General features: G+C 35.9%; 1 protein-coding gene across 2 annotated transcripts; it reads left to right on the plus strand.

The window, feature by feature from the left end:
• The first annotated feature begins 488 nt into the window (after positions 1 to 488).
• Positions 489 to 14,308, plus strand: LOC149960544 (SPRY domain-containing SOCS box protein 3-like). 2 transcript variants are annotated; one of them, XM_090174817.1, is made up of 6 exons: positions 489 to 752; positions 6,268 to 6,696; positions 8,727 to 8,914; positions 12,202 to 12,430; positions 12,962 to 13,327; positions 14,075 to 14,308. In XM_090174817.1, exons 1-6 carry the CDS (start codon positions 686 to 688, stop codon positions 14,239 to 14,241), a joined length of 1,446 nt encoding a protein of 481 aa, XP_090030943.1. In that variant the 5' UTR covers positions 489 to 685; the 3' UTR covers positions 14,242 to 14,308. The 2 variants fall into 2 exon arrangements, with proteins under 2 accessions (XP_090030943.1, XP_090030952.1); XM_090174826.1 differs by lacking the exon at positions 14,075 to 14,308 and adding an exon at positions 13,420 to 13,728.
• Positions 14,309 to 23,902: the final 9,594 nt, after the last annotated feature.

A 23,902-nucleotide genomic window follows, 5' to 3' on the forward strand; every position in this document is an offset into this window, starting at 1 on the left:
AAGGAGGATAAAAATCCTCCTTGGTTCCGCTACTATCGCGGGAGATAGGTGACGTCATTCTCTCTGGTGATATTAATTTCTTGGCAGAACCACTCTTTGACCTCTGATTGGCTGAGATCTGGCTATCGTCTGCCACGGCGGTTGGTCCATTTGCCAGTTACACAGCAGCATTCTAGTAACCTATGAGATTTCTATGGTCTTCAAGGCCGCTTAGTTGCCAGATCCTTCTCGAATGTTAAGGATTTTTTATTAACAACAACGTCACCCACGTCATCTATAAAATTAGTACAAAAGCAGAGATTTTTATTTAAATTTTCCTATTTAGTAAACTTTTAGAAACTTTTCAAAAAATAAAATCAGTTTTAAATAAATTTGAAATTTTTTTGATTTACCTAAATATAAATAGCTGCCGCCAGATGTCGCTAGTTCTTCTTAAAAAGAAAAAGCTAGAAATTTCCTAAGAGATAAGTCATAAGTGACTAGGAGCTTGGGGGAGAGAGAATTCTCTCTGCTAGGAGACGTGTTGCAGGAACGTCTAGGAGTGTATACTAGTTATATCGTGCGGAAACTGTGTACCTTAGACGTTTCCCGTAGGCGTTTACTAACATTCTCTCACCCTGTCTGTGAAGACGTTCGGACATTCATTTTTTCGGACTTTAAAAGGTTATGGTAAATTTTCTTTACTATGACCAACAAAGGAATTTCGATTATATTACAAGAAGATGATTTAGATGATAACGATTGTGATAGTGGTATGTATAATAATGTAATATTATTGTTGGGTATTGTAACTACTCATAATTGTATGAGACGACCAGTCTAACATGGTACTGCCTGAGTTCTGTGAATAATTATCTCAGCTGGTTTTCCTCACAGGCTAAATGTTTCCTGCAGAAATAGAGAACTATCCTTGACCAATTTAAATACTAGTTTATCTAAGGCCATTACAAAAGAAATTGTGTGTGCGGGCTCTGTTGAATTATTTATAAAAAAACTTAAACTTTTGAACTGACAATATCCCCTTGAATTATTGACTATTAATGTTAACCGAATGGTCCCCATGGGCTGTATGGCTTTTCGCCCTAGCCCTTTCCGAACTCTAGAGAAAAAAAAATACATATGAAACTAATGGAATGAAATTACAATCTTTATTTTTTGCGTTTGTCATAGAGAGCAACTATCCTCAAAGAATCCAACTTTGAAGTTGAACCTAGCTATCACCTTAGAAGGGGGAATAGAAATTTTGGGGGGTAATTTAAAGCTAAAATAGGCAAGTTAAATATGTAAAAGGCATAATGAAGTAAAAATGTACACTTTACGGTTCTAGTTTTTAATAGTATTGTCAAACTTTTCGATTCAAAATAATACTGTGTAAAGTAATTTCAGATAATTTGGCCTTAAAAACAATTGAAAATAGCAATTGCATATTTCCCTAAAATTATTTGTAGTCAGGGCAATATTTAGATTCTTTGATTTTCTTGTACCAGGCGCAAAGAGCTGGCTTCGGACTGTCTAATAGAGAAATACTGATATTTATATGTAACTAATCAAAAGTTGCGTACAATACCAATACAATGAAATGATAATTTTTTTACATAATACTCAGTTGTAGCCTCGGAAAGAAAATAATGTAATAGAGAAATCACTCTTAAATAATATGTAGTTTGACTTTTTTTTAATTCAAATTGAGATATGAACAGATACACTGATAAGAAGAAACTTAAACCAGTGAAATTTCTAAATTCCAAGTATAAGTATTCATATCTTTCCCCAAGTTGTACTAGAATAGAAGTATAGATAAATCTTACACACTCCTGAAATATAAATACTAAACTTCGGTGTTGGGCATTTTCGTCAAAGAGCACCGCTCGTACTCGGTAGCCTAATATCCGTTCATGGTCACGTACGCTTTTAGCAAGAAAATTGGCGTTCCTCTCTTTTGGCTCTTTTTTGAGCAGTTAAATAAGCGCTGTTTTCTTTTTTCGCTCTCTTTTGAGCAGTAAAATAAGCGCTGTTCTCTTTTCGCTATTTTATAAGCGCTGAAATTGGGGCTCCTCTCATTTTGGTTTTGCGTTCTTTTAAAGAAACATTTTGCTGCTCAATTTTTGCTTATAATAACTAAAGCGCTCACAATGAGAGGAGCGGTGCCCATCACTACCCACAATCTTTAAAGGGCTAGAGAATCATTTGAAAAATTCAGCCCCAATTGCAGCTAACTCACCCCCTTCCCATACCTCGTGATAGTAGGCATATACAAAAATAAAAATTTTAATTTTTTTTCAATCCCTATTTTCAAAAATCAAACAATTCTGTGGGTCTTTAAGTGAAGTAATGGACATTGCTTTTGAATCAAGGGTGTTACAACCTTTGCCAAATGTTGCACATGAGAATTTATTATCCACCAAAGTCATACTTATTATTTTACTACTAATAAGAAAAGAAATCTCCAGTGTCGAGAAACTAAAAGTAATGGGGATGTAAGCAAAGACTCATACTCGATTCGTGTTTTAAGCAGAGGCCACGTGTTTCTTCTTTTCAGAAATAATCTATCATCTGCTTAAAGGACTGCATTTAATGGCTTAATAGCTGTCGTTGTTGGTAGGAGAGCTCAACCTACTGTAAAATACATAAATTATAGTAAATTGAAATTTTTTTTCAAGTACAAGGAAGTTTCTTCACTGTTTAAGCTGGAAAATCACGGAAGCTTCTTGTTGAGATATAAAAAATAAAATATTTCGTGTTTTATCCATTGAAATGTAACGTAAGCCTAACAATGGGTAACATCAGTACGGTGCATAGCTGTTTTCTCCGAGACACTAGGTGGTGATAGTAAAACTTAAGCTAGAGAGCCACTTAGCGCGTTAAATTTTAAAGGATACTTTAAACTATGTTTTCATAAGGAAAATGCCTCCAACATGGCCAATATAGCGGTCTGATAGCTTCGGTTCATTTACCTTTGGTAATACGGATTAACATCCAAGGGTTTTTTTTGTATGTATTAACAATGAAAATTGACCAAAACATTAGTGCAATTCATTTTACTTCTTACACAACTCTACTCTCAACCCTGCATGACATCAACTATTAAGATGCACATTACCATGGCAGTTGTTAAGCAGCGTGTTAAAGTAGGTTTTTCCTGATTACACTTGTTGCATCTTTATTAAAATATCTCTTGAAGTTGAAGTTCTCCGAAGATTTTTGTCTTTTTTTTTTGGCGTCATGGAATTTTTCCTCTATCTTTTATATTTAATCAGAAAAAACTTCAACATAGATCTTTACTTTTAAAAACTCTTAATGTATATCTTTAATTTTAATTATTATGGCATATGTATTCTTTGTCATTTCAAATAGGTAATATGACCACAGTCAAAAGTGACATAATTAAGACTCAAAAGTGTGTCAGTCCTACCTTTACGCCTTTTGAAATATCTACCGGATGCTGCTAGTCTTACCATTGACTACCTAGCCAACTAGATGGCTAAAGGGCCGTAGCGTTAAATATTTGAGTCTTGTGTAAGTGTTCTGGCTGGCCCCGATAAAATCAAACCATTTTCTAGGTATTTCTTGCTTTATTTTCCCATAAAGCAGGTTACATGACACTACTATTTGGACAATGGTGTTTGGATATTACTGTATGGAGAAAAAGTTGAATGTGCGTATTTTTTAAAGCATACTAGCTGTAGAATTTCTAATACTATGAAAAAATAATACCAATACTACAAAATATTCGATTAAGAATACCAGATATGATTATTAAATGAATTACAAATACAATACCAGTTTCACTAATTAAAGGCATAGCAATCATAATTGCCCCAGCACTGACTCGTATTATAAACAACTCACTCCAAACTGGACTTTTTCCATCAAGATGGAAAGAGGCCAAAGTTATACCAATATTCAAAGAAGGTGACCATAACAATCCAAGCAACTATAAAGGAATCTCAATCCTTCAGTCACTATCCAAAACCCTAGAGAGAAGCGCCTATGAGCAACTCATAGATTACGGTATTGTGAATAACTTGTTCTATGAAATGCAATCTGGGTTCCTACCAGGACATTCAACACAATCAAGCACATTAAATCTACACATTAGGATAATACAATTACTGCATGGAGACCGGAAAATATGTTGCGGTTGCATTTTTAGACATGTCTAAAGCTTTTGACAGCGTCAATCACGATTTACTGCTCTAAATATTAGAGAAGAAAGGCTTAAATCCAATATCGCTACAATGGTTCAACTCATACCTTAAGAATCGCATGCAAGCTGTGACCGTCAATGGTTCAAACAGTGAACCGTTGGCTGTCAAGGCGGGGGTCCCACAGGGAAGTGTGCTTGCACTAATATATGCCAACGAGCAACTTTATCAAGCCATGAACGATTTAGAAATGGACATTATAAACTTACAGGATATTTTGGAATCTAAAGGATTAATGCTTAATACAAAGAAATCTGCCCTTTTATTTTCCCCAAATAAAAAGAAAAGAGAAGCAACAATCAATATAACAGAGTTACCGAATATAGGAATTAAGAGAGGCGCCACTTTCAAATACTTGGGTATATAACTCAATGACCGATTTAACTGGATTAGTCATATTGAATATACATTCAATAAAGTGAAACAAAAACAATGGATCCATAAAGCATTTCTAAATAGTCTGAATAAACATACACTAAATATTATATATACGGTGCTCTTGTCCAATCCGTCTTCGACTATGGTGACATATTTTATAATGCCTCCATCACCTCACTGAAAAAACTTCAAACTCTACAAAACAGTAGTGCAAGATCAATCCTCAGAAAACCAATGCATTCCTCAGCAATGGCAGCAAGAAAGGAATTAGGGTGGATGAACCTCCAACAAAGGGCGAAGTATCACACGCTAATACTAATGTTTAACATGTATAATCAAAAATGCCCGGAATATATCAGGGAACTATTTGAACCATTAATAAATCCAAAACATTCTTATGGAACTAGAGGAAGTGAAACAAACTTCCACAGTCTGAAAAGGACTACCTCTCTGCATAAAAAGTGTCGGTACCAACTTATGGGAATGCTATGAACATTAGATTAAAAAACCAGAAGCCATTTAATATATTTAAAGCTGACCTAAAACAATATATTTCAACTTTATAAATTATTTTATTTAAAGTACTTTTACACCTGTAATTTTATTTTAATTTAAACGGACTTATGTAAAACAGTCATTATGACTGATCGAGAATATCCTCTAATAAAGCTTTTATTATTATTAATATAAATTGTAGAGAGCCTGGGCCCTGGTGTAGCACACCACTGTACACCACTATTACTAGGCCACTGCTAGATGGCTATGTAGTAGAAGCGTTCTATGTTCACTGGTAGAGATATTTTTTAAATAGCCACATTTAGATTTGTCACTGTCCTACTTACAGGCCATTGCTAGCTTAACAGACACTAAATCTTATTGGAGTCAATGATGACCCAATTTTTAGGGCTTGTTTAGCTAAAGAGGAAACTGCCTCCCACATGCTTTGCCGCTGTGATTACTATGTGGCTTAAAGGTTTGAGCATCTCGGTATGCACTGGTTGGAGATGTATGACTTCTTCAACAACCCCGCTAAGTGGATTCTTAGCTTTGTGTCGGAAATAGGACTTTTTACTTAAAGTAATAGGTTTGAGGTTGCACAATGGACCAAGGGTCGAAGTGCGTGGCTTTCCACCCCTTTCAATAGTAAAAAAAATAGCCACACTTGGTGGCGCTGGAGTTTTTATGAATTCTTTACTCCTACTTCTACATACTCTTTGCTTCACGGCAATCTCTCAGTGAAAAATGTTGCATTCTGGCACACTTTTGAGTCAAAATTTCTACTGTTACATATTTTAGTAAATTTGAAATGTTTGTTGCTTAAAATATGTAATCATTAATGGAAAAATATCTTTGATATAGGAATGTCTTTATTTTCCACCATATTTTCCCCCTGTTTTTCTTAAAGACAAATTCTAACTATTCCAAGTAAAGCTCAACCTATTTACCTATAGAGCTTAATTAAACACATTTACAAAATGAAAAGAAAATACACTGTAAAAAATAAAACTGAGACGTCCTTTACACGAAAGGGGTAATTAATTCAATGATAACTTGCATTAAGCACCCTGGAAATTTGCTTTACCAATATTAATTATTTCTAGAAAAACTAACTTTTTCATATTTTCTGTAAATAAATTTGTTCCTTTCTCCATCTTATGTCTAATATAATCCCATTTCTTCTTAGATTCCCTTGCTAATACTGAAGATGATGAATTGTCAGATTTGTGGGATGAAAGTGTGTCATCATCATGTTTTAAAAGTGTTGATGATGTGAATGGTAGTAATACTGTACATGTTCAAAGTGACTTTAAAAAGGAAAATTTGCGTTCATCAGAAGTTGGTAAACACGAAGTGTCCTCCTCAAATAGTGACTCATCTTCCAATAATGCAGAAAGTATATCCAATCCACCTAGAGCCCACTTCTCCCAAAGTTTAGTATTCACCTCACCACAACCAGGTCCTAATGTCGAAAGATTGTATACGCGGAGACCATTGAATAAACTTTTTAAGGATAACCATGAAACTACCAGTGGTGGTGCCTTCTGTAGTTGCTACAAAGGTTCCCATAAAAGAACGAAATCTCATCTGTGTACCTGTGGTGAAGACGATGAAGGTATAATGTGATCAGTTTGCGTTAGGAATTCAGAATTAATAATGATTATAAAGATCAAAAATGTATTCAGGTTAACAGAGAATATGAAGCAACTTTAGCTTGTGGTTTCATGATTTTCAAAAAATATTATCAACCTACAGAGAGAGAGAGAGTCTGCGATTATACTGAACAGTCTTCCTCCTTCTCATGTGAAGGTGAATAAACATTGTGCTTCGGGGAAATATTTTTAACCTGAATACATTCTTGTAATGGTGTATCTCCTAAAGTACATTGTCAGGGCTCCCAGCAATTATTTGTTTTAAAATTTAGGAATTATAGGAACTTAACACAGAAAATATAGGAATTTATATCTAAAAATCTCTTGATAAAATAGGATTATATTGGAACATCTTCCCCATAACAAACACTTATATCAAAAGTCTTATACTTGAAAACTTTAATTTTCATCTATCACATTTAATATTGCTTCAATATTTACTTAAACGTATTTCAAGATTATGAAATTTCTTTTAGTGTTTTTTTTTTAAATAAAAGATTTCATAAGAATGCCATAACGCTGCTTACAGCCGCCTGAGAAATACATGTTAACCCCAAAGACTATATATACGCTTAGCTTACTAGACTGGCATCTCCATACCAAAAACCTGTTAACACTTTCGAAACACGGGAGAAGCCTTTGACCAGCCGTTAAGAGGCGCCACTAGTAGCACTCTGAAGTGTGAGGAAAATTTTGACCAGCGTCTGCTATCTTATGCAAGTTGAGGCATTGAACACGCCTGTCTATTTAGCGAAGCATATATATAGTGTTTGGCTAACCCCAGTCCTAGAAATAATACACATCATTTTTATCAAGAAAGATAAGATTGCCTATAAATAAGTGTTAAGTAAATTTCAAATAATTAAGCTTTTCAGCAGCTATCTATAATGACAATTTTTTTAAATATAGGAATTTATAGGTTCAATTTTTGTAAGTATAAGAATTTATAGGTTCAATTTTTGAAAATATAAGAATTTATAGGTTCAGTTTTTGAAAATATAGGAATTTATAGGCTCAATTTTTGAAATACAGGGATTTAAAGGTTAAATTTTTGAAAATATAGCAATTTATAGGTTCGATTTTTGAAAATATAGGAATTTAAAGGTACTCTGGGAGCCCTGCCTAATTGTGTAACCAAAGCTTGGGGATCGGCAGGGGTAATTTTGACAGTTCAATAATTCTTATTTTCATCTCAAAACTAATCTTCTGTGGTTTTAACCATAACAGACTGCTTAAGCATTTGGCACTATCAATGACAATAGTTAGGATAATTTTGCTTTGTGGGTAGTGCTTAAAATATACAAAACTCTTTAATATTTACTGAAGAACAAAATTTAATGAGACATTTTTAACTTTTCAGATTGAGGAAGAACCCCTATCTGATAATCATTCTAGTATTTTGAATTAATATTCTTATATTTGTAGTTTTGTTTCGTCAAAATCTTATTCAAAGGAAGTATAGCGTTAAATGGAATTGAGCAGTAAAACTTTTTTCTTTCCCACCGCGTGAGATAATTAAGAGGAGATCTAGGGGAAAACCAGCTCAAGTGACCGCAGTGAGAGAAAAAGTTTTACATGGAAATCAGCGCTTGTATGGATTTTTGTGCAAGTTTGGCACAACCAACCAAACCTTAGACGTTATACATAGGAAGTAAAAGAAATCTATTTTCAGCAAGACACTAATAAATTAACTACAGCCATAACCATTTCAGACCCTTATATCAACAAATAGTAGCTACAACCAAACTATTGCGAATATTGGACTAAATATAAAGTGTATATAAACACTCCTCCCCCTGGAAAAATAATTAAAGTACCCCAGAGTCTGAGTGCATGTCACTATTATTCATTGTTTATGCACTAATAATTTGAAAAACAAGTTCATAATGATGATCAAATGATATTCATTATTCATACTTGTGCATAGTTAAATTATTATCACATTTATCAGTCAGCTAAATTTGTGTTAATGTTTTTTTATACTTTTTACCAGATTTTGATTGGGTTTGGGATGAAAATGCAAAATCCTGGGCATGCTATCTTCAGAGAGGCCAACGTGAAGTAAAGTTCCATAAACATTACAGTAGTGGAACAGCTACTGTAAGAGGAAATACTCCATTATCGGCAGGTCAACATTATTGGGAAATTAAAATGATATCTCCAGTTTATGGGACAGATATGGTATGTTCTTTTTTTCACGTTCTAATTCAACATTTCAATCGAAATGACCATTATGTTAAGAAGTCCAGCCATCTCACAGAATTCGTTGGATTTGCAATTTAGAAAAATTTTCCAGAATGATTAAATTAACTATGGACTGAGGAATCCACAACTCAGCCAACTTGCTTACTGCTAGGCCTTAACTAAGACTGCCTACTAGGAACTAACCACTCCCTTAATGACCATTGACTGGCCCAACTTTCCTACTCTCTATGAAACACCACTAATATATTACGATATGTAACATAATCATTCATAAGTGTGCCATAAAAGCATTTTCATTAATGAAATCTTGTTCACGGGATATGACGTAAATTACGTCACTTACAACTCTGTGACGGTGTATCCGTCATATACTTTATTGAAGGAAATCGGACGTTAGTGAAGCGGATTTTGAAAACGCACAGGGTTCCTGGCGCATTTCTAACTTTAACAACTTATAGTTTAGCTCACACCTCACGATCACTTGATTTAATTTCCATGGTCACCAGGCCTTCTCAACACTACAAAGAGTAAAATAATTTTCCATTTTTGGGTACACTTATTGTGCAAGGTCTCATTGAAATGTTACACAGAGGCACACTTATGATAATTATGTTACATTACATATGATATTACTACAGTATTCAAATCCAATTTATTATTATTATATTTACCATAAATCGAATAGCCCCCCCGCCATAGCCAATAGAAATGCCGGAAAATATCTCTGGGAAGCGGGTTACTTCAAGCGCTCAGTTAATCTTTAGCTTTGACTTGTTATTTATTTCTTGTAAACAGCGGCAATTTTCCACTTTCGACTTTCAGTTATTTTACTATATATATTAAACTTTATTTACATATTTTCAAATTTTGTTGTTATTTACATTTGTTTTTATATATCATTTACATTTATTATTCATAAGTTTTACACTAAATTGTTTTAAAAATGGGGCAAGCAAAGAAGTTTAACCAAGGTTGAAGGAAAGGGAAGAAATTGTGGCAGGGCTAGAATGTGTTTGGTCAATGAAAATAGTGAAAGGCCAAGATATCATAAGGATCAGAAAAGTCCACCACTAGCCAGAACAAGTGGTGTTTTTATTGGTATGCCAAGTGCGGGGTGTTTTCACATTACTCCTACGAGTACGTATCCACCGAGCGTGGATGGTAGTGCTCCCTTTTATTTGGCTTCAAAGAGACGGCAAAATATTTCTAGAAAGTAAAGGTTATCAATATTTAATTTAAATTTAATTGAGCTTCCCATATTGATGACAAATCAATGGAAATAAAACAAAGATTGACAAAGCAAAATATTGCCAATGAAATGGGTATATTTAGAAAAAATCAGTTCAGGTATATTACTTACTAGCAGATATAGCTCAGTTACATTTTTAAATAGACGTAAGGGCTGAAAGACCACTTCTAGATCCGCCTAGGCCAACGGTATGAGAAAATTTCAAAAGTGGTATTGTTAACGTTGCTCTTTTCCTACATTCCCTGAAAAACAGATAATTTACATATAAGTAATAATTTGGTATACGTGTTAAAGGTGATAAAAGAAGCCATAAGAAACATCATACATTACCTGTGTCCTCCGAACCTATTGCTAGTAGCAATGCCGAAACGTTAGACAACGTTACCCTGTCGGTAGTAAATAATCAAGAACGATTGAATCGGCTTTAGAAAATGATTCTAAACGAAATGGTAGCTCAACATGTTCAATTTTCTCTCTCCTTTTTGAGTCATTTGGACAATACCAATAAAATTCTGGTGGCCATACACAACTCTCTTGTTCGGACTGAAAAGGAAATTGAAAATTTAATTTCAGTGATCTCGCATTCATAAACGAATAATTAATAACCCTGAAACATAATTACATTTACCAGTAGTATGTCTACTCCTTTAAAATAAACTTAAAAAATATTACTGATAACCTTTTCTCTAGCTTTTAGATGTAAAACTTCCCACAACAATGAAACTTATTTATTTATTATTGTCAGCTGACCAAAGTTTTGGTGATTTCTTTAACGGAGCTGTCTCCATCTGGTTTTTCTCTTAATATCAGTTTGGTGCTAGATTTGAATTTCATTTGGATTTTTTACAAAGGTGGTTATCACCTTCCTGTAATTTTTTATCCATAAAAGCAGTTTGGGCTTCAATAAACATTGTATTAAGTATATTTGGGAGTTTTTTATCATTGGGTATCAGGTCAAAAGGGAGATGTGTCCCCTTTCTCTTTAAATGATAGCTACAATTATAAATAAATACTTCTATTTGAGGAATTAAAATAATTTTTATTATAAGTGGAGCATATGTAAAAAAATCAACGTGTAATACAAAAAATTATTTGGCTGTTGAAGTTTACACTGTGAACGATGCGACAAATACTCAACTTGATAATAATTCGCCGTCTTTCCAAAACAAATACAGCACATGATTATGAGGATCTGCAATAAGATAATTTTATTAAAAAAAAATTGCTCCAAAAGTGACATTTTAAATATATTAAAACGAAAAGATAGTTCTTTCTTCATTTTGTTTTATTATTAAATAAAAATAGTGGTAAAGGAATTCTTACCTGTGTAGCAGAATCTATGGAGCACCCTGCAATTCGGGCCTCGGCCATTCCCATTTGTAGTACAATAAACGCGGTTTCACGTAAATGTTTCATTGGTAGTGCCAAAAATCCATTTTTTTTATTAATTCATAGTATTGGGACACTCACGATACATTATTTTCAGCGGGATGTCTGTTTCGATGTTGTTTATACCTTGATTTATCTCGTTAGCTCGAAGAAACTCCACTGCCATTTTCTAAAAAAAAATTATTATTTTCGCTTCCCAACGCATTTACGAGAGCTCTACGAAAGCTCCTGAGCTCTCGTAGAAGATACTAGACTTTTTGTCTCATTTAAACATCTGGAACGCGTTTTGGAAAAAGTTTCGTATTTCTACTAGACACGCCCCCTTTTTCGTAACTTTACGAGAGTTTTTCGACTCTGGAACGGGCCCTTAGCTTAGAGCCTCCTATGACCAAAGTCTGGCACCATTCGCAGTAAAAATGGTTAACATTATAACATAGTGCCTGACGGCTTTGACATTAACTCATGGTGGAGGTTATGAGGGTAAAGGATTCATTTCATTATGCATAGTGTGAAATATTTGAGTCCCTACACTTTAATCGTAAAGTTTTTATATTTTTACTTGTAACAGCTCTATGGTAAAGAAAAATTCAGGTTTAAACTGAATATTGCAATTTTTTTCTTGTAGATGATTGGTATTGGTACAGCAGAAGCTGATTTAAACCGTAGCAGCAGAATTTTTTGCAGTTTCCTTGGTTCAGATTCTGAAACATGGGGCCTTTCATATACTGGTATATTTCATCATAATGGAAAATCAAAATGTTATTCACCACGGTTTGGTCAAGGAGCCATTATTGGTGTGCATTTGGACACCTGGAAAGGAACTTTGTCTTTCTACAAAAACCGAAAATTATTAGGTGAAAATATCTTTTTAAATTTTTAATATTCTTTACTTAATTTCAAATAATAGTAATGATTAGCTAGGGTTAATCTCAAATTATAATAATAATAATCAGCTAGAATAATACCCAAGGAACCACATAGGCCCAAGTCATGAAGCTACTACCATATAATGCAAGCCCTTCATACCCACACAAGTCAACCGCTCTCTAAATTTACCATTTCCATTAACCTCAACAAATTTTTATGGAAGGGGAAATTAAGGGCGAGAAACTTTTATAAACGATAATATACCACCAGATTAAGAGGCATGCCATTCCAAGTTATGTAACACAGCTCATGATAAGATTCGCTTAGTTCACCTTGAGCTGAAAGTTTGGATGCTCTCAAAATGCTAAAATCTTTTAATGGAAAAGTCACTTATTCTCCCTTTTTAAAAATCTCTCCATGAGCTATGAATTTGCAAGCAATTTTGAAGAACTAGTAGAGCTTCCCAGTGGAATTAACCCTTTAAAATTATAAATTTAAGTTTTTTTAATTTGAAATAGGTATTGCTTGCGATGGTCTTAAAGGCAAGGTACTCTACCCCATGGTTTCATCTACTGCAGCAAGAAGTGGAATGAGAATGGTGAAAAGCTGTTCATTTACATCATCTTTGAAATTCTTCAGCTGTCTTGCTCTACGGAATAATATATCTCGTCAACTAAGTGTTCTGGATTGCCTCCCACTACCCCCTGGATTAGAAGTATACCTGCAGAACAATCTAAGCTGGCTACTTGGCACAAGGATATGTAAATCAAAGAATATCTGTTGCGGAGAATGTGATAATGGATGTAGTGATGGATGTCAGAAGTTAAAGAAAGCCGAGCTCTTCCTTGAAAATCAGTTAAAAAGCACACAATTTTCAATTACAGGTAAAAATAACTTTAAATATAATTTTTGTAGATTTGGTTAAAATAACCATGAATAGAAAATTTGTTGGCCATCGTTAAATAATACGTTTCAGGAGTGCAACAATTGGAACACTATTTGGAACTAGTCTGAATTGTAACTATGTGAAGTCAGGATGGTTCATTACAGAAATACTGCATGGCAACATTTATCAATGTTTTTCTTAAAATTAATGCAACAGGCCTGGACTATAGTGCAAAAGGAAATCTAAAATAAGGCTTAAATGTGCTCAAATGTCTTAAGCAGCTTGAGGGACAAGTGATAACGTATAATATCAGTATGGCTTTTCTTCAAATATTGACATTTGAAGTTTAAAAAGTGTCCTAATTATGGAATAACATTGTTGACTTGTATTTCATAAAATGTGCAGAATTCAAAATAAATTATTTTAATGTTATAAGTTTTCTTGATTATAAGTTTTTTATAATTAAATTTCAATCTCTTAAAGAGTCAATTGAGAAGTAAGGTTAAAAAATTATAGACCAATTGTATCTAGGGATAGTCTTGTACATAAAATTAAGTATTATAGTACAAGTGCTTGTAATAATTATTTTTGTATTGGTGCTATTTGGGACTTACGGGTTATTTCACCTCTCCTGATTATTTGTACCAGGAGCTGAATTGCTTCACAACTTTGCTTTCAAGGCCCACCTGCTCGAATGTATTAAAAATGGAATTGGTATGGTTACATAATAGAATTTGTTTTGCAGAAGATGATGAATTACCTCCAAAAAAGTCTTCGGCATCTACAAGCACTGCAGTTGGAACATCTCGAAAGCAACCAATTGATTTTCAAGATGATTTTCTGTATCACATAGCAAAACGGCGTTGTACATATCATGATAGTTCAAGCTCAAATGAGTCAGATAGTGATTAGACAATGAAATGTAGTGGTTATTTAACCCTTAATTTTTGGTAAAATTAAATTTTAAAGTTCACGTTTAGCAGTGTTCTTTTTTAAACTATACACCATTTTATCAATGTTTACAATTTTCACATTGTTTAAAATTGGTGTAATAAGTAAAAATGTAAACTAGAGAAAGAAAGTCTGCCTCAATGCTACCCCTGTGTGCCATGGAAATTTACAACTTCTCCGTCATGTTCTTTCCCCCCTTGCGCATTATTACATTTGACGGGCATAGCACTTTGAAAATGCGGTATCCGAGAGTTCGGCCGAATTCCTACTAGTTTCGCGGGGATTATTTGCGTCTAGTTACGTTTAACTTGATCTTCGCGTTTGATATCAATTTCAGTAACCAATAGTGGCGCAAAGCTCTCATGATGATAATTTTTTTTTGCGACTGGCAGGTGGCAAATTTTTGTCCCCCCCCCTTGAGCCTACCTTTGACTGTACTAAATTTCCACCCTTTCTCGACCCCTATCTTAACATTCACATACTTCGATCCCCCCCCCCCCTTGACGAATTACTGGCTACGCCACTGGTTGATTGCATCGTTAAATTACAGCAATTATAAACAGTATTTTTACATGGGATATATAATTTAAGTTAAAGCAGAATAAATACAGTATAAGATGACTCTCTGACGCAGTAGCGGCGCTAAGGTTTTTTCACAGGTGGGCTAATTATTTTGCGGCCCCTAAGAATTTTGTGGCCCCTACAGCGTTGCCAGGTCCCAAAACTGAAATTATAGTATCGAAGCCCAAAAATTATCGAATTTTCTAGAAAATTATAGTACGCAAGTACAGCCAGCTTTGATTACTCGCTATACCATGGTAGCACTTTATCATAGTTGGCCGTTACTAACATATTTCGTTTTCGTTAGGCTACAACACGCTTGATTAGTCAAGTCAGCCGTATTTTCGAGAACAAACCAAACACTCCGAGTATAATATTTCAATTCTTAGCCTACTTAAGAAACTGGAAACGCCGTTCTTATGTAAACAAAAAGGAACTTTCTAATATTTCTTAAATTATCGCACAAATATCGGAAATATAGTAAAACTATAATACAATTATCGCAAAAAGCGTACTATATATAGTACGCGATCGAAATTGTAGTACGGAAAAATTCGAAAGGTATAATTATCGAAATGTACTATAATTTTAGTACGGTTGGCAACGCTGGGCCCCTAAGAATTTTGTGGCCCTTAGTGGGAACCTTGGATTGACCATATTTCGCAAAAGTGGTGAAATCGAAAAAACCCAAAATTTTCCAGGAAGCGAGAAGAGCAAGGTCGTTTTATTGTTGCGGCTCTCGTCGCGTTTTTTGGACCCCCTACTGACCTTGTATCTGACCTGGAGGGGACACGTGCATGCCTGGGATATTTCCGTAAATTCCCAGAAGCCCCTTTCTTTTCAACTTTCTCTCAATTTCCGCTACCTTCCTCCCGAATGTATATGTTTATGGTCTACTACCTTTTTGAGTAAACAAATTGATTTTGAAAGATTTTTTCCAGAAAAACGTTTCTTCGCAATAAAACAAATTTCTAGAGATAATGAAAATTCATAAATTAAAATATGAGGCTTCTTAATTATGAATATGTGGCCCTTTAAATATAAATATGTGGCCCCTCTCAGAAATGCACGGGGGCTAAAGCCCACTTCAGCCCACCCTTAGCGCCGCTACTGCTCTGACGACGTTATCATTTTGGCTATTTTCAATTTTAGCACGCCAAAAATATATTAAAAATACATCCCTTTTAGAACAGGGAGGAGTCGAAACTCGCCGTTACATAGAATAAGATAAAAGTTATAAGATAAGATGGTTTAACGACACCTATGCTGGATATTTACAATATTTACAACGAAAGGGGAAAATTCCAAAATCAGAGACTGGCCCTCTCCATTAAAACCAGTTTACAATTAGAAATTTTCGGCCAATCTTTATCTCTAGAAGAATTTAAACAGTGCCAGGATAAAAGGTCCTCCTCGCGTGAGCTATGAGAGTCCTCAGGGCAACGATAAGCGGATAGGTTCGGACAGTCCATGACCACGTGGAAGATATCTTCCACAGAATACCCGCACAAAGGACATTCCGGATCCGAACCGAGAACATCAGTCATTCGAGGCGTGGTTTGGAGAGCTCCGGTTCTGGCTTGAAAAAAGAGATGGCTATCATTATTATAGAAGGACTTAATGTTTGGCGCACCCTTTTGTTTATACCACCATAGGCTATAATGGAAAGCGACTTTATTAGTCCAAAACTCAGTAGACCGTTATTCCATTCTCTATGGTTTGAGACCTCCGCTCGGGAGACTGCTGATCCATATTTAATGTCCAGATTTGTCGTTCGAGTATACCATTTAGATATTAGGCTGGTTTTACGAATCTATATTATAAACACCACTTCGTCGTCGTCGTCGTTCGAGCTTTTGGTTAGTCAGTAAGGAAGGCGAAGGCAGGCCGGCGAAGAGAAAGCGAGACTGCCTTTCGCTTCGTTACTGAGGTGGTTCGACTATAGACAGAGCGGCCCGCGAGACAGAGGGAAGTCGAGGCTCAAGGACGAGCGTAGTTTTCTGTTTTTCATGAGGAGGGAGCAAATCTGCCATTGGATACAGGGAGTTTACAGGGGTTTGGGACGACAGATAAAGGCGAGTTTTTTAGTTATTTTCGCGGGAGGAAAAGTTAACTCCGGCTATTCTCGCATGGGAAAAGGAGGGAAGGGTGCTTTACTGGGGGGTTTGAGACGAGATAGAAAAACGAGTTTTTGAGTAATTTTCGTGGGGAGAGAGAAAGACGAGTTTTTATATTATTTTTGCTGGGGGAAAAGGGTACCCCGGTAATTGTGGCATGGGGAAAAGGGGCAGGGAGGCCTTACTGGGGTGGAGTGCCTCGAAACACAATTAGCTGAGGGCCCGCCCGTATTGCATGCTTCTCGGCTATTATAGATATAAATTTTGTGAACCAGACGAGAATTTTTCATGAACCTCAGTCTTCCCAAATAACGTAACTTGCTCTTCGCCTCTATCTTGGAATGAGGACCACGCCATCTTCCCCGTCGCAAATTGAGCTTGGTCTAAAATCCTTAATGTTTCACTCGTTATAAAAAGAACCTTATTGCAATGTGTTAGTGCTGGAACCACCACCGACTTCCAAAGGGTACGGGTCACTTTGTAGGCATCACACGAGTGAGCTACTTAATGCTTCACTGCACCCATGAAAGTGGTGGCTTTGTGGCGGAGTTTCTGTTCGTGAATACCTAGATATTTCTCGGTCGAGAAGGTAATGCCTAGATATTCCACAATGTTGGATACAAGCACAGAGTTTCCCTGGATGGTGAAATGTGGGAATATAAGGCTCTTTTCAAGCGTGTTTGCTGGGAAGACGCTGCACTTATTCGCTCCAAATTCAAGACCAAACTCCGTGGCGTAAGTACCGCAAATCGTAAGGAGATTTTGGAGTTCGGTGGTACTTTCCGCAGCGTTCAAGATGTCCACGAAGAAGAGGCCGGGAATTTTAAAATCTATTTCTTCATATGTTGGGTTTTTGAGGTGAAAACCTTTGTCAGATAATCGAAGACGGTCTTCCAGTGGTTGTAGGTAAAGTGCAAAGAGTAACGGGGACAGAGGGCAGCCTTGCTTTTAACCAACCGAACTCGGGAGGAAATCAGTTTTCGAGGACCCAAACCAGTAACGGTAATGGACTTTATCGTAGAGCCGCTTGATATGATGGACGAAAATTACGAGGGATCCCTTGACGGATCATTGTCTACCAGAGTTTTTCACGACAAACTGAGTCATAAGCCTTACGCAGATTGAGGAACGCCAAATACAGAGGTCTTTTCTACAAACGAGCTATATCCATCATCTGAGTCAAGATCAAAATGTTGTCCGAGGTTCGCTGATCACGACGAGTTTTCCGACACAAGTTTTTCAAGCCTGTTTTTTAGAATAGACATGTAAAGTTTACTGAGGCATTGGGAGAGTGCATAGGGCGGTAGGATGAGAATTCCTTCGGGTCTTTATCACCCCCCCCCCCTTAAACACCAACTTGATCTCCATCAAAGTAAAGAATGAGGTATGTCGTTATTGGAGAAGACGCGGTTGAACATTATACATAGAGCCAAAAGTAAATAGGGGGAGAAAGTCTGGCACTTGGGTCCAACCGCACGACGTCTTATTTGAGGGGTAAAATTTTTGGGCTTCGGAAATGACTTCCCCCTCGCCTCTTTACAGGGACACAAAGGTATCGGTTGTTCTCCGCCACGATGAAAAATAGTTCTCTATAAAATACGTGAATATTAAACTTTTGCTTTCGATAATTTGGTTAATAAAGTAAATATATGATAGAAACTAAAATGCGACATTTTAAAAATAATAACACGACTTTTGAAAAGAAATAAACCGTAACTAGAATAACGCTCACTGAAATCGTGGAGAGCGTGGCGCCGTCTTAGAGCAGAGATCGGGACTAATTGGTAAATCTACGATGTTAAGGCCTAACAATTTGCAAGTTTAACTGAAATAATAGCTATAGCTACGAGCTTTTTTCGTTTATTTTACAATTGATATAGTAATTATTAATTAAAATCAACCGTTATCGAAGGAAATAATGTTCAGCATTTGACAGAGAGACTATTTGAAATCGCGAGGCGGTAACATGGTTGCCAGGGAATAAAATTCAAAATTTTCATCTTGAGTGCTGATCGGAATACCACAAATGCACTACTTCGCGCGTAATGTGCTATCCTTATTGGTTAGAAATATCACGTGATCACTAGCTCTTTAAAAAGGGTGTCAAGCATGGTGGAAGGTAAAATCTGAAGGCAGTGATAGACTTTCTCCCCCTATTTACATTTGATAGAGCCTCTTGAGCGGTTTTCCCCCGACTTTTTAAGATTTCATTGGTAATGTTATCCCCTCAGCCGCTTTTCCTCGTGGAAGAGCTTTTATCGTTTGTTTTAACTCAACTAGTGAAATCTTGTCGGTGAGTTCGTTAGGCGGTTTCTCGTACGGACCGTTGTAAGTAATATCCTCGATTGTTGGAAGTCGATGTCGATTCCGAAAGGTAAGATCGTCTTTGGATACTAGTTCAGTGACCAATTGTATGATTTCACTGGTGAGGAGACTGTGTTTCCATCTGGATCTCGGAGTTTTGTCGGTGGTTGTGAAAAGGATACCAACTCCGATACCGCCCGTTTCTTCGTGAGGTAGTCTTTCCAAAGTCGAAGAGTCTCACCTCGATCGAGGGAAGGATCTTTCGCAGCTTGTTTGTATCGTTTGTTCGTCTGTTTTCGTTGCAGGGCTCCCACCAGGTCCCTAAAATGCCTAAAAGCCCCTACTTTTTTTTCGAGGTCCCTAAACCACCATAAAAGAGATATTTAGTCACTAAATCACCCTATTTCTAATACATTTGGTGAAAAGTACCATCGGCTTAAAATATTTCGTAAAAAAGCGAAATGATAGAAATGTGATAGAATTATTACAAAAAATTTAAAGCTATTTTTGTGATCGATAAAAGTTTTTTAGAAATTAAAACTAAGTAATTTTTGTGATAAAACATTAAAAAAAATTAAAACTTAGTCAGTTCAAAGAATTTAGACCCCAGGAATGGAAACTGCAGCTCCATCTAGTATAATTTGCTTGTATCTAGCCTCCAAAGGCAAACCTAGGTGGACGGGCTTATTTCCGGTTCTATTGATTCGCCTAGCCGGAAGCTCTTCCGTCAACACGAAGCCGAGATATTAACGGTTTTTCTTTCGATTCCTGGGGTCTATATTCTTTGGTCAGTTTTAAAAATTTGCTGCTTTTAAAAGAATTAAGATCTTATTTTTGTTTATTAAAATAGTCCCTATTTGGTTCCTACTTTAAAATATTTGGTTCATATTTCAACCTATTTCTAGCCAGAAAAATCCCCTATTTCCCTATTTTTTTTCGGATTTTGGTGGGAGCCCTGTCGTTGGCTCCTTGAGAAACTGACCTCTTCATCAAACCACCGCTTCAGCGTAACTCCTTTCTTTTTTGATATAAGGGGAATTAATTGGGCATCAGCGGAAAAAACTATATTAATGTGGAAAATGTCATAAGAAAGGTCGTTATTGGAGATAAGTTGGTTGTCAACTTCTTTCGAGAAAACTTGTGATTTCTCAGGGTTGTTGGTCATCCACCGGAAAGTTCTTTCGTTTACAGGTGGTTTAATCCGGGGAATGTGAATCGCGGAAGTCAGAGTGATGCAGTTATGATCGCTACCTATGTTAAGTAGACCATCTTCATCAATTACCATGCTCTTTAAATAATTCTCAAAAGCTTGGTTAAATAGAACGTAATCGATGGTTGAAGATAGGACCCTCGCCGACCAAGTCACTCGTTCCTCGCACTTTCCCGACAGAATTAGAATAGAGAGCTCATGCAAATGTTCTCAATTTACGCCCAGTATAGTTTTCTCGGCCACTGAACTCTCTCAGATGCGCGTTGGAATCACCATAGATACAGGATGGGATCGAACCGGTGGGGTTAAGCGCGTGTTAGTCAGATTCAAGATTAAAGATAGCATAATTCCATGCAGGATTTTCATTTTCCGGGGCCATATATACTACTGCTACATTAAACGATTTCTTTCCAAGTTTCACTTGAACCCAGAAGTGTTAGTGGCACTTTAGTAGGGGAGTACATTTTATTCCTGGGGCCGTTATAATACCAATACAACCGTGGACGGGTTTGTTTTTACTCTCACCAAAAAAATCGTTTTGTTTCCACCACTGAAATTTTCTCTTTGTTGAGATTTGAGACCAGCCATTCTCGAGCCTTTTTTTCATCTTCTAAATCCTCATCTCCTATACCGAAAAGGATCACATTAACTGCCCGGTCTTCCATGTTGGTTGAAGACCTGATCACTGTTCTAACAGCCGTCTGGAGGGCTTTAGAGTTCAGCTTTAGCTCTCCATTCTCTTAAGGGTTCAGCCTAGTCTTCTCACGAATTTCTGTTTTAAGTTTATCTAGTTCTTCGTTAGTTTTCTTCAATGTCTCTTCCATTTTAGCAGTATTCTCTACCGGATTCAGTATTAACAAGAATGTATTTATTGAACCTCAGGGATAATTAATATGTCGAGACTATCGACGGACACGTTGGGGACCTAACCCCGTCACGCTAAGGGGGGGGGGGGAGAAAAAAGAAGGCGTTCTTATTTTTTGCGTCCTCGCAGCAGCGTTATTTGCGTCGAAAAACGTAATTTTTAAGAACCAATGAGATTGCAGTATTAGGAATCTTAGCCGTAGAGGACAAGCCCGTCCAGCAACAAAAACTTTCAATCCGGACACTCTGACAATCAGAGTACGTTAATCCAACCTCTTGTAGAACAGAGTACGAGCCCGTTCTATCTCTTTTATAACCATGTTAAGTTAAAAGGAACCACCTAAGGACTGCATTGCAAAGGATGATAAAATTAGGGAATAAGTAGTCCATTATGAAAAGGGATGAAAAGCTAAACCCTATGCAACCTTTTTAGGAAAATCGTCGTATGATTGACAGAAATATTCCTAGCCCTCCCGTTCAAAAATCGTGTATAGAATATCTATAGAAATATATAGAGGTTTATAGAAAGGCTATGGGACACCATAGGAATATCTTTTTCTATACAATTTTCGAAGAAAATACCACTAACTTTTTTTTGGGAAATGTTTATGGTTTTAAAAACTTCAAATGTCTATAGATATTCCCAAAGTACTCTATAGGTTTTCGAGCTATCCCATCAAATATATCTATTGAAAACCCGAGTTTTATCTCTATAGTTTTCCTTGGTTTTTATTACTTTTCCTAGGTTATTGTAATGGTTTATCTTTGACTTTTTAGTAGATTTTATTTCGATACTTGAGTTAATTTCTAAACCTTTTATTAAAGTTATTTATATAGATTTACCAAATGTTTTGAAAAAACTTCACTGGTAATTTTAGTCAATTTCTATAGAATTTATTGTGTTTTTTGTTGTTAAAACACCAGTTTTTCACTGGTATATACTGGAATTTCCCTAGAATTGGCCGTTTTTTTAAACAACAATTATTCATTTTAAATTTAGTGGAATTTCTACACGATTTACCAATTGTTTTTTTTTAGAAAACAGCATAAGTAACCGGGTAGCGGGTTCCAGATTTGGCTTGTTGAAATATACATCGCATAAACTGTATGAGCATCATCCTTTAAACACATTATTCGCCTATTTACATGTATCACAACAAACGGAAGAAACGATAATTAATAGCCAAGACCTGGGACTTATTATGTTGCAGACAGTGTGATGCTTTTCAAGAAAATACCCTCAACTTTACGTAATTAAGCAGCTTGTCGTGTATCAGAAATACGGTGTATTTAATTGACTATGCACAGTGTTACCGGTTATAGCGTATAAATAGTCTTTGAATACAAGTTTTCGGTCTCTACCGAAAGATATGATATCCAAGTCTCAAGGTCTCATTCGGAATATATGGTCTCAAGGTCTCCGTCGGAAGATTGGGTCACTTGGGTCTCCAAATCGCCGCCGGAAGAACTACTCTCCAGGTCTTTGCCGAAAGATCTTATCTCCGGGTATTCAGATCTCCGTCGGAAGGTCTGGCCACTAGGTCTACGTCGGTAGGTCTCGTCTCCAAGTCTCCGATGGAATTTCTGTTCTACAGGTCTCTGCCGGAAAATCTGGTCGCCAGGAAGATCATCTTCTGACGGTTTCTGATATATAATTTCCATTTTGTTTTGGTAACACGTCTCCGGTCTTTCGTCTTAACTGAAAGACCGGTTTTTCAATAATTGTTTTTCTAAGTTAAATTTAATTTAATATTTGAAACCGTTACGATTACTAATAGACTTTGGATCTTCTTAAAAATCAAGCCGGCGAAGGAGATTGTTCAGGCCTAGCATTTCGTATGAAATGTGGATGCCACGGTTCGCCACATCTGTCGTAATTTTTTATTTCTTTTGCATTTTACCGTTTGCATAAATTGAATCATTTGTTATGAATATGTATATCTCGAACTATACGTTAGCTTCTCGGCCTTTTGGCTACGACCAAAGTGTAGTATCTGTTTTCTAAATACTCTCATTTAGGCTCACTTGGATGTTATTTGTTGTGGCATCTACCCCAAGTCAATCTGAGCTCCTCTGCAAGCTGTTAATAGTAAAAGGATATTATAATATTCAAAGAATTCTCTAACACACTCCAATTATCCAATTCAATTCTAAAAATTAAGCTATAAGAACTCTAATAAAATTCGAAAGTTATACTATAGATATTCTATACAGTTTTTCTATAAAAACAACCAATAAAAACCTTTAGTGTTCTAAGATATTGTTAAGAACATCTTTCGATGGGTTATAATCTTTTCTGAAATAACATTCGGTAAATTCTATAGATTTTCTACTATAATTAACAGCAAAAAATTGGTGTTTTCTAAAACACAAATCCGCCCATTCTATAGAAATGCCACTATTTAAAATTGAAAATTTTCTATTTTCAAACAAAAAACATTCGGTAAATTCTATAGAAATTTAACTATATTTACCAGTACAAAAGTGTTTGTTTCCTCAAAAACCAATCAGATAATTCTATAGAGAAAACTTTAAAAGGGTTTTTTTTACAGAAAATTGACCCAAA

This window comes from Leiobunum rupestre, chromosome 1 (genome assembly GCF_980474605.1).
Source record: "Leiobunum rupestre chromosome 1, qqLeiRupe1.1.hap1, whole genome shotgun sequence".
NCBI classification, from domain to species: Eukaryota; Metazoa; Arthropoda; class Arachnida; order Opiliones; family Sclerosomatidae; genus Leiobunum; species Leiobunum rupestre.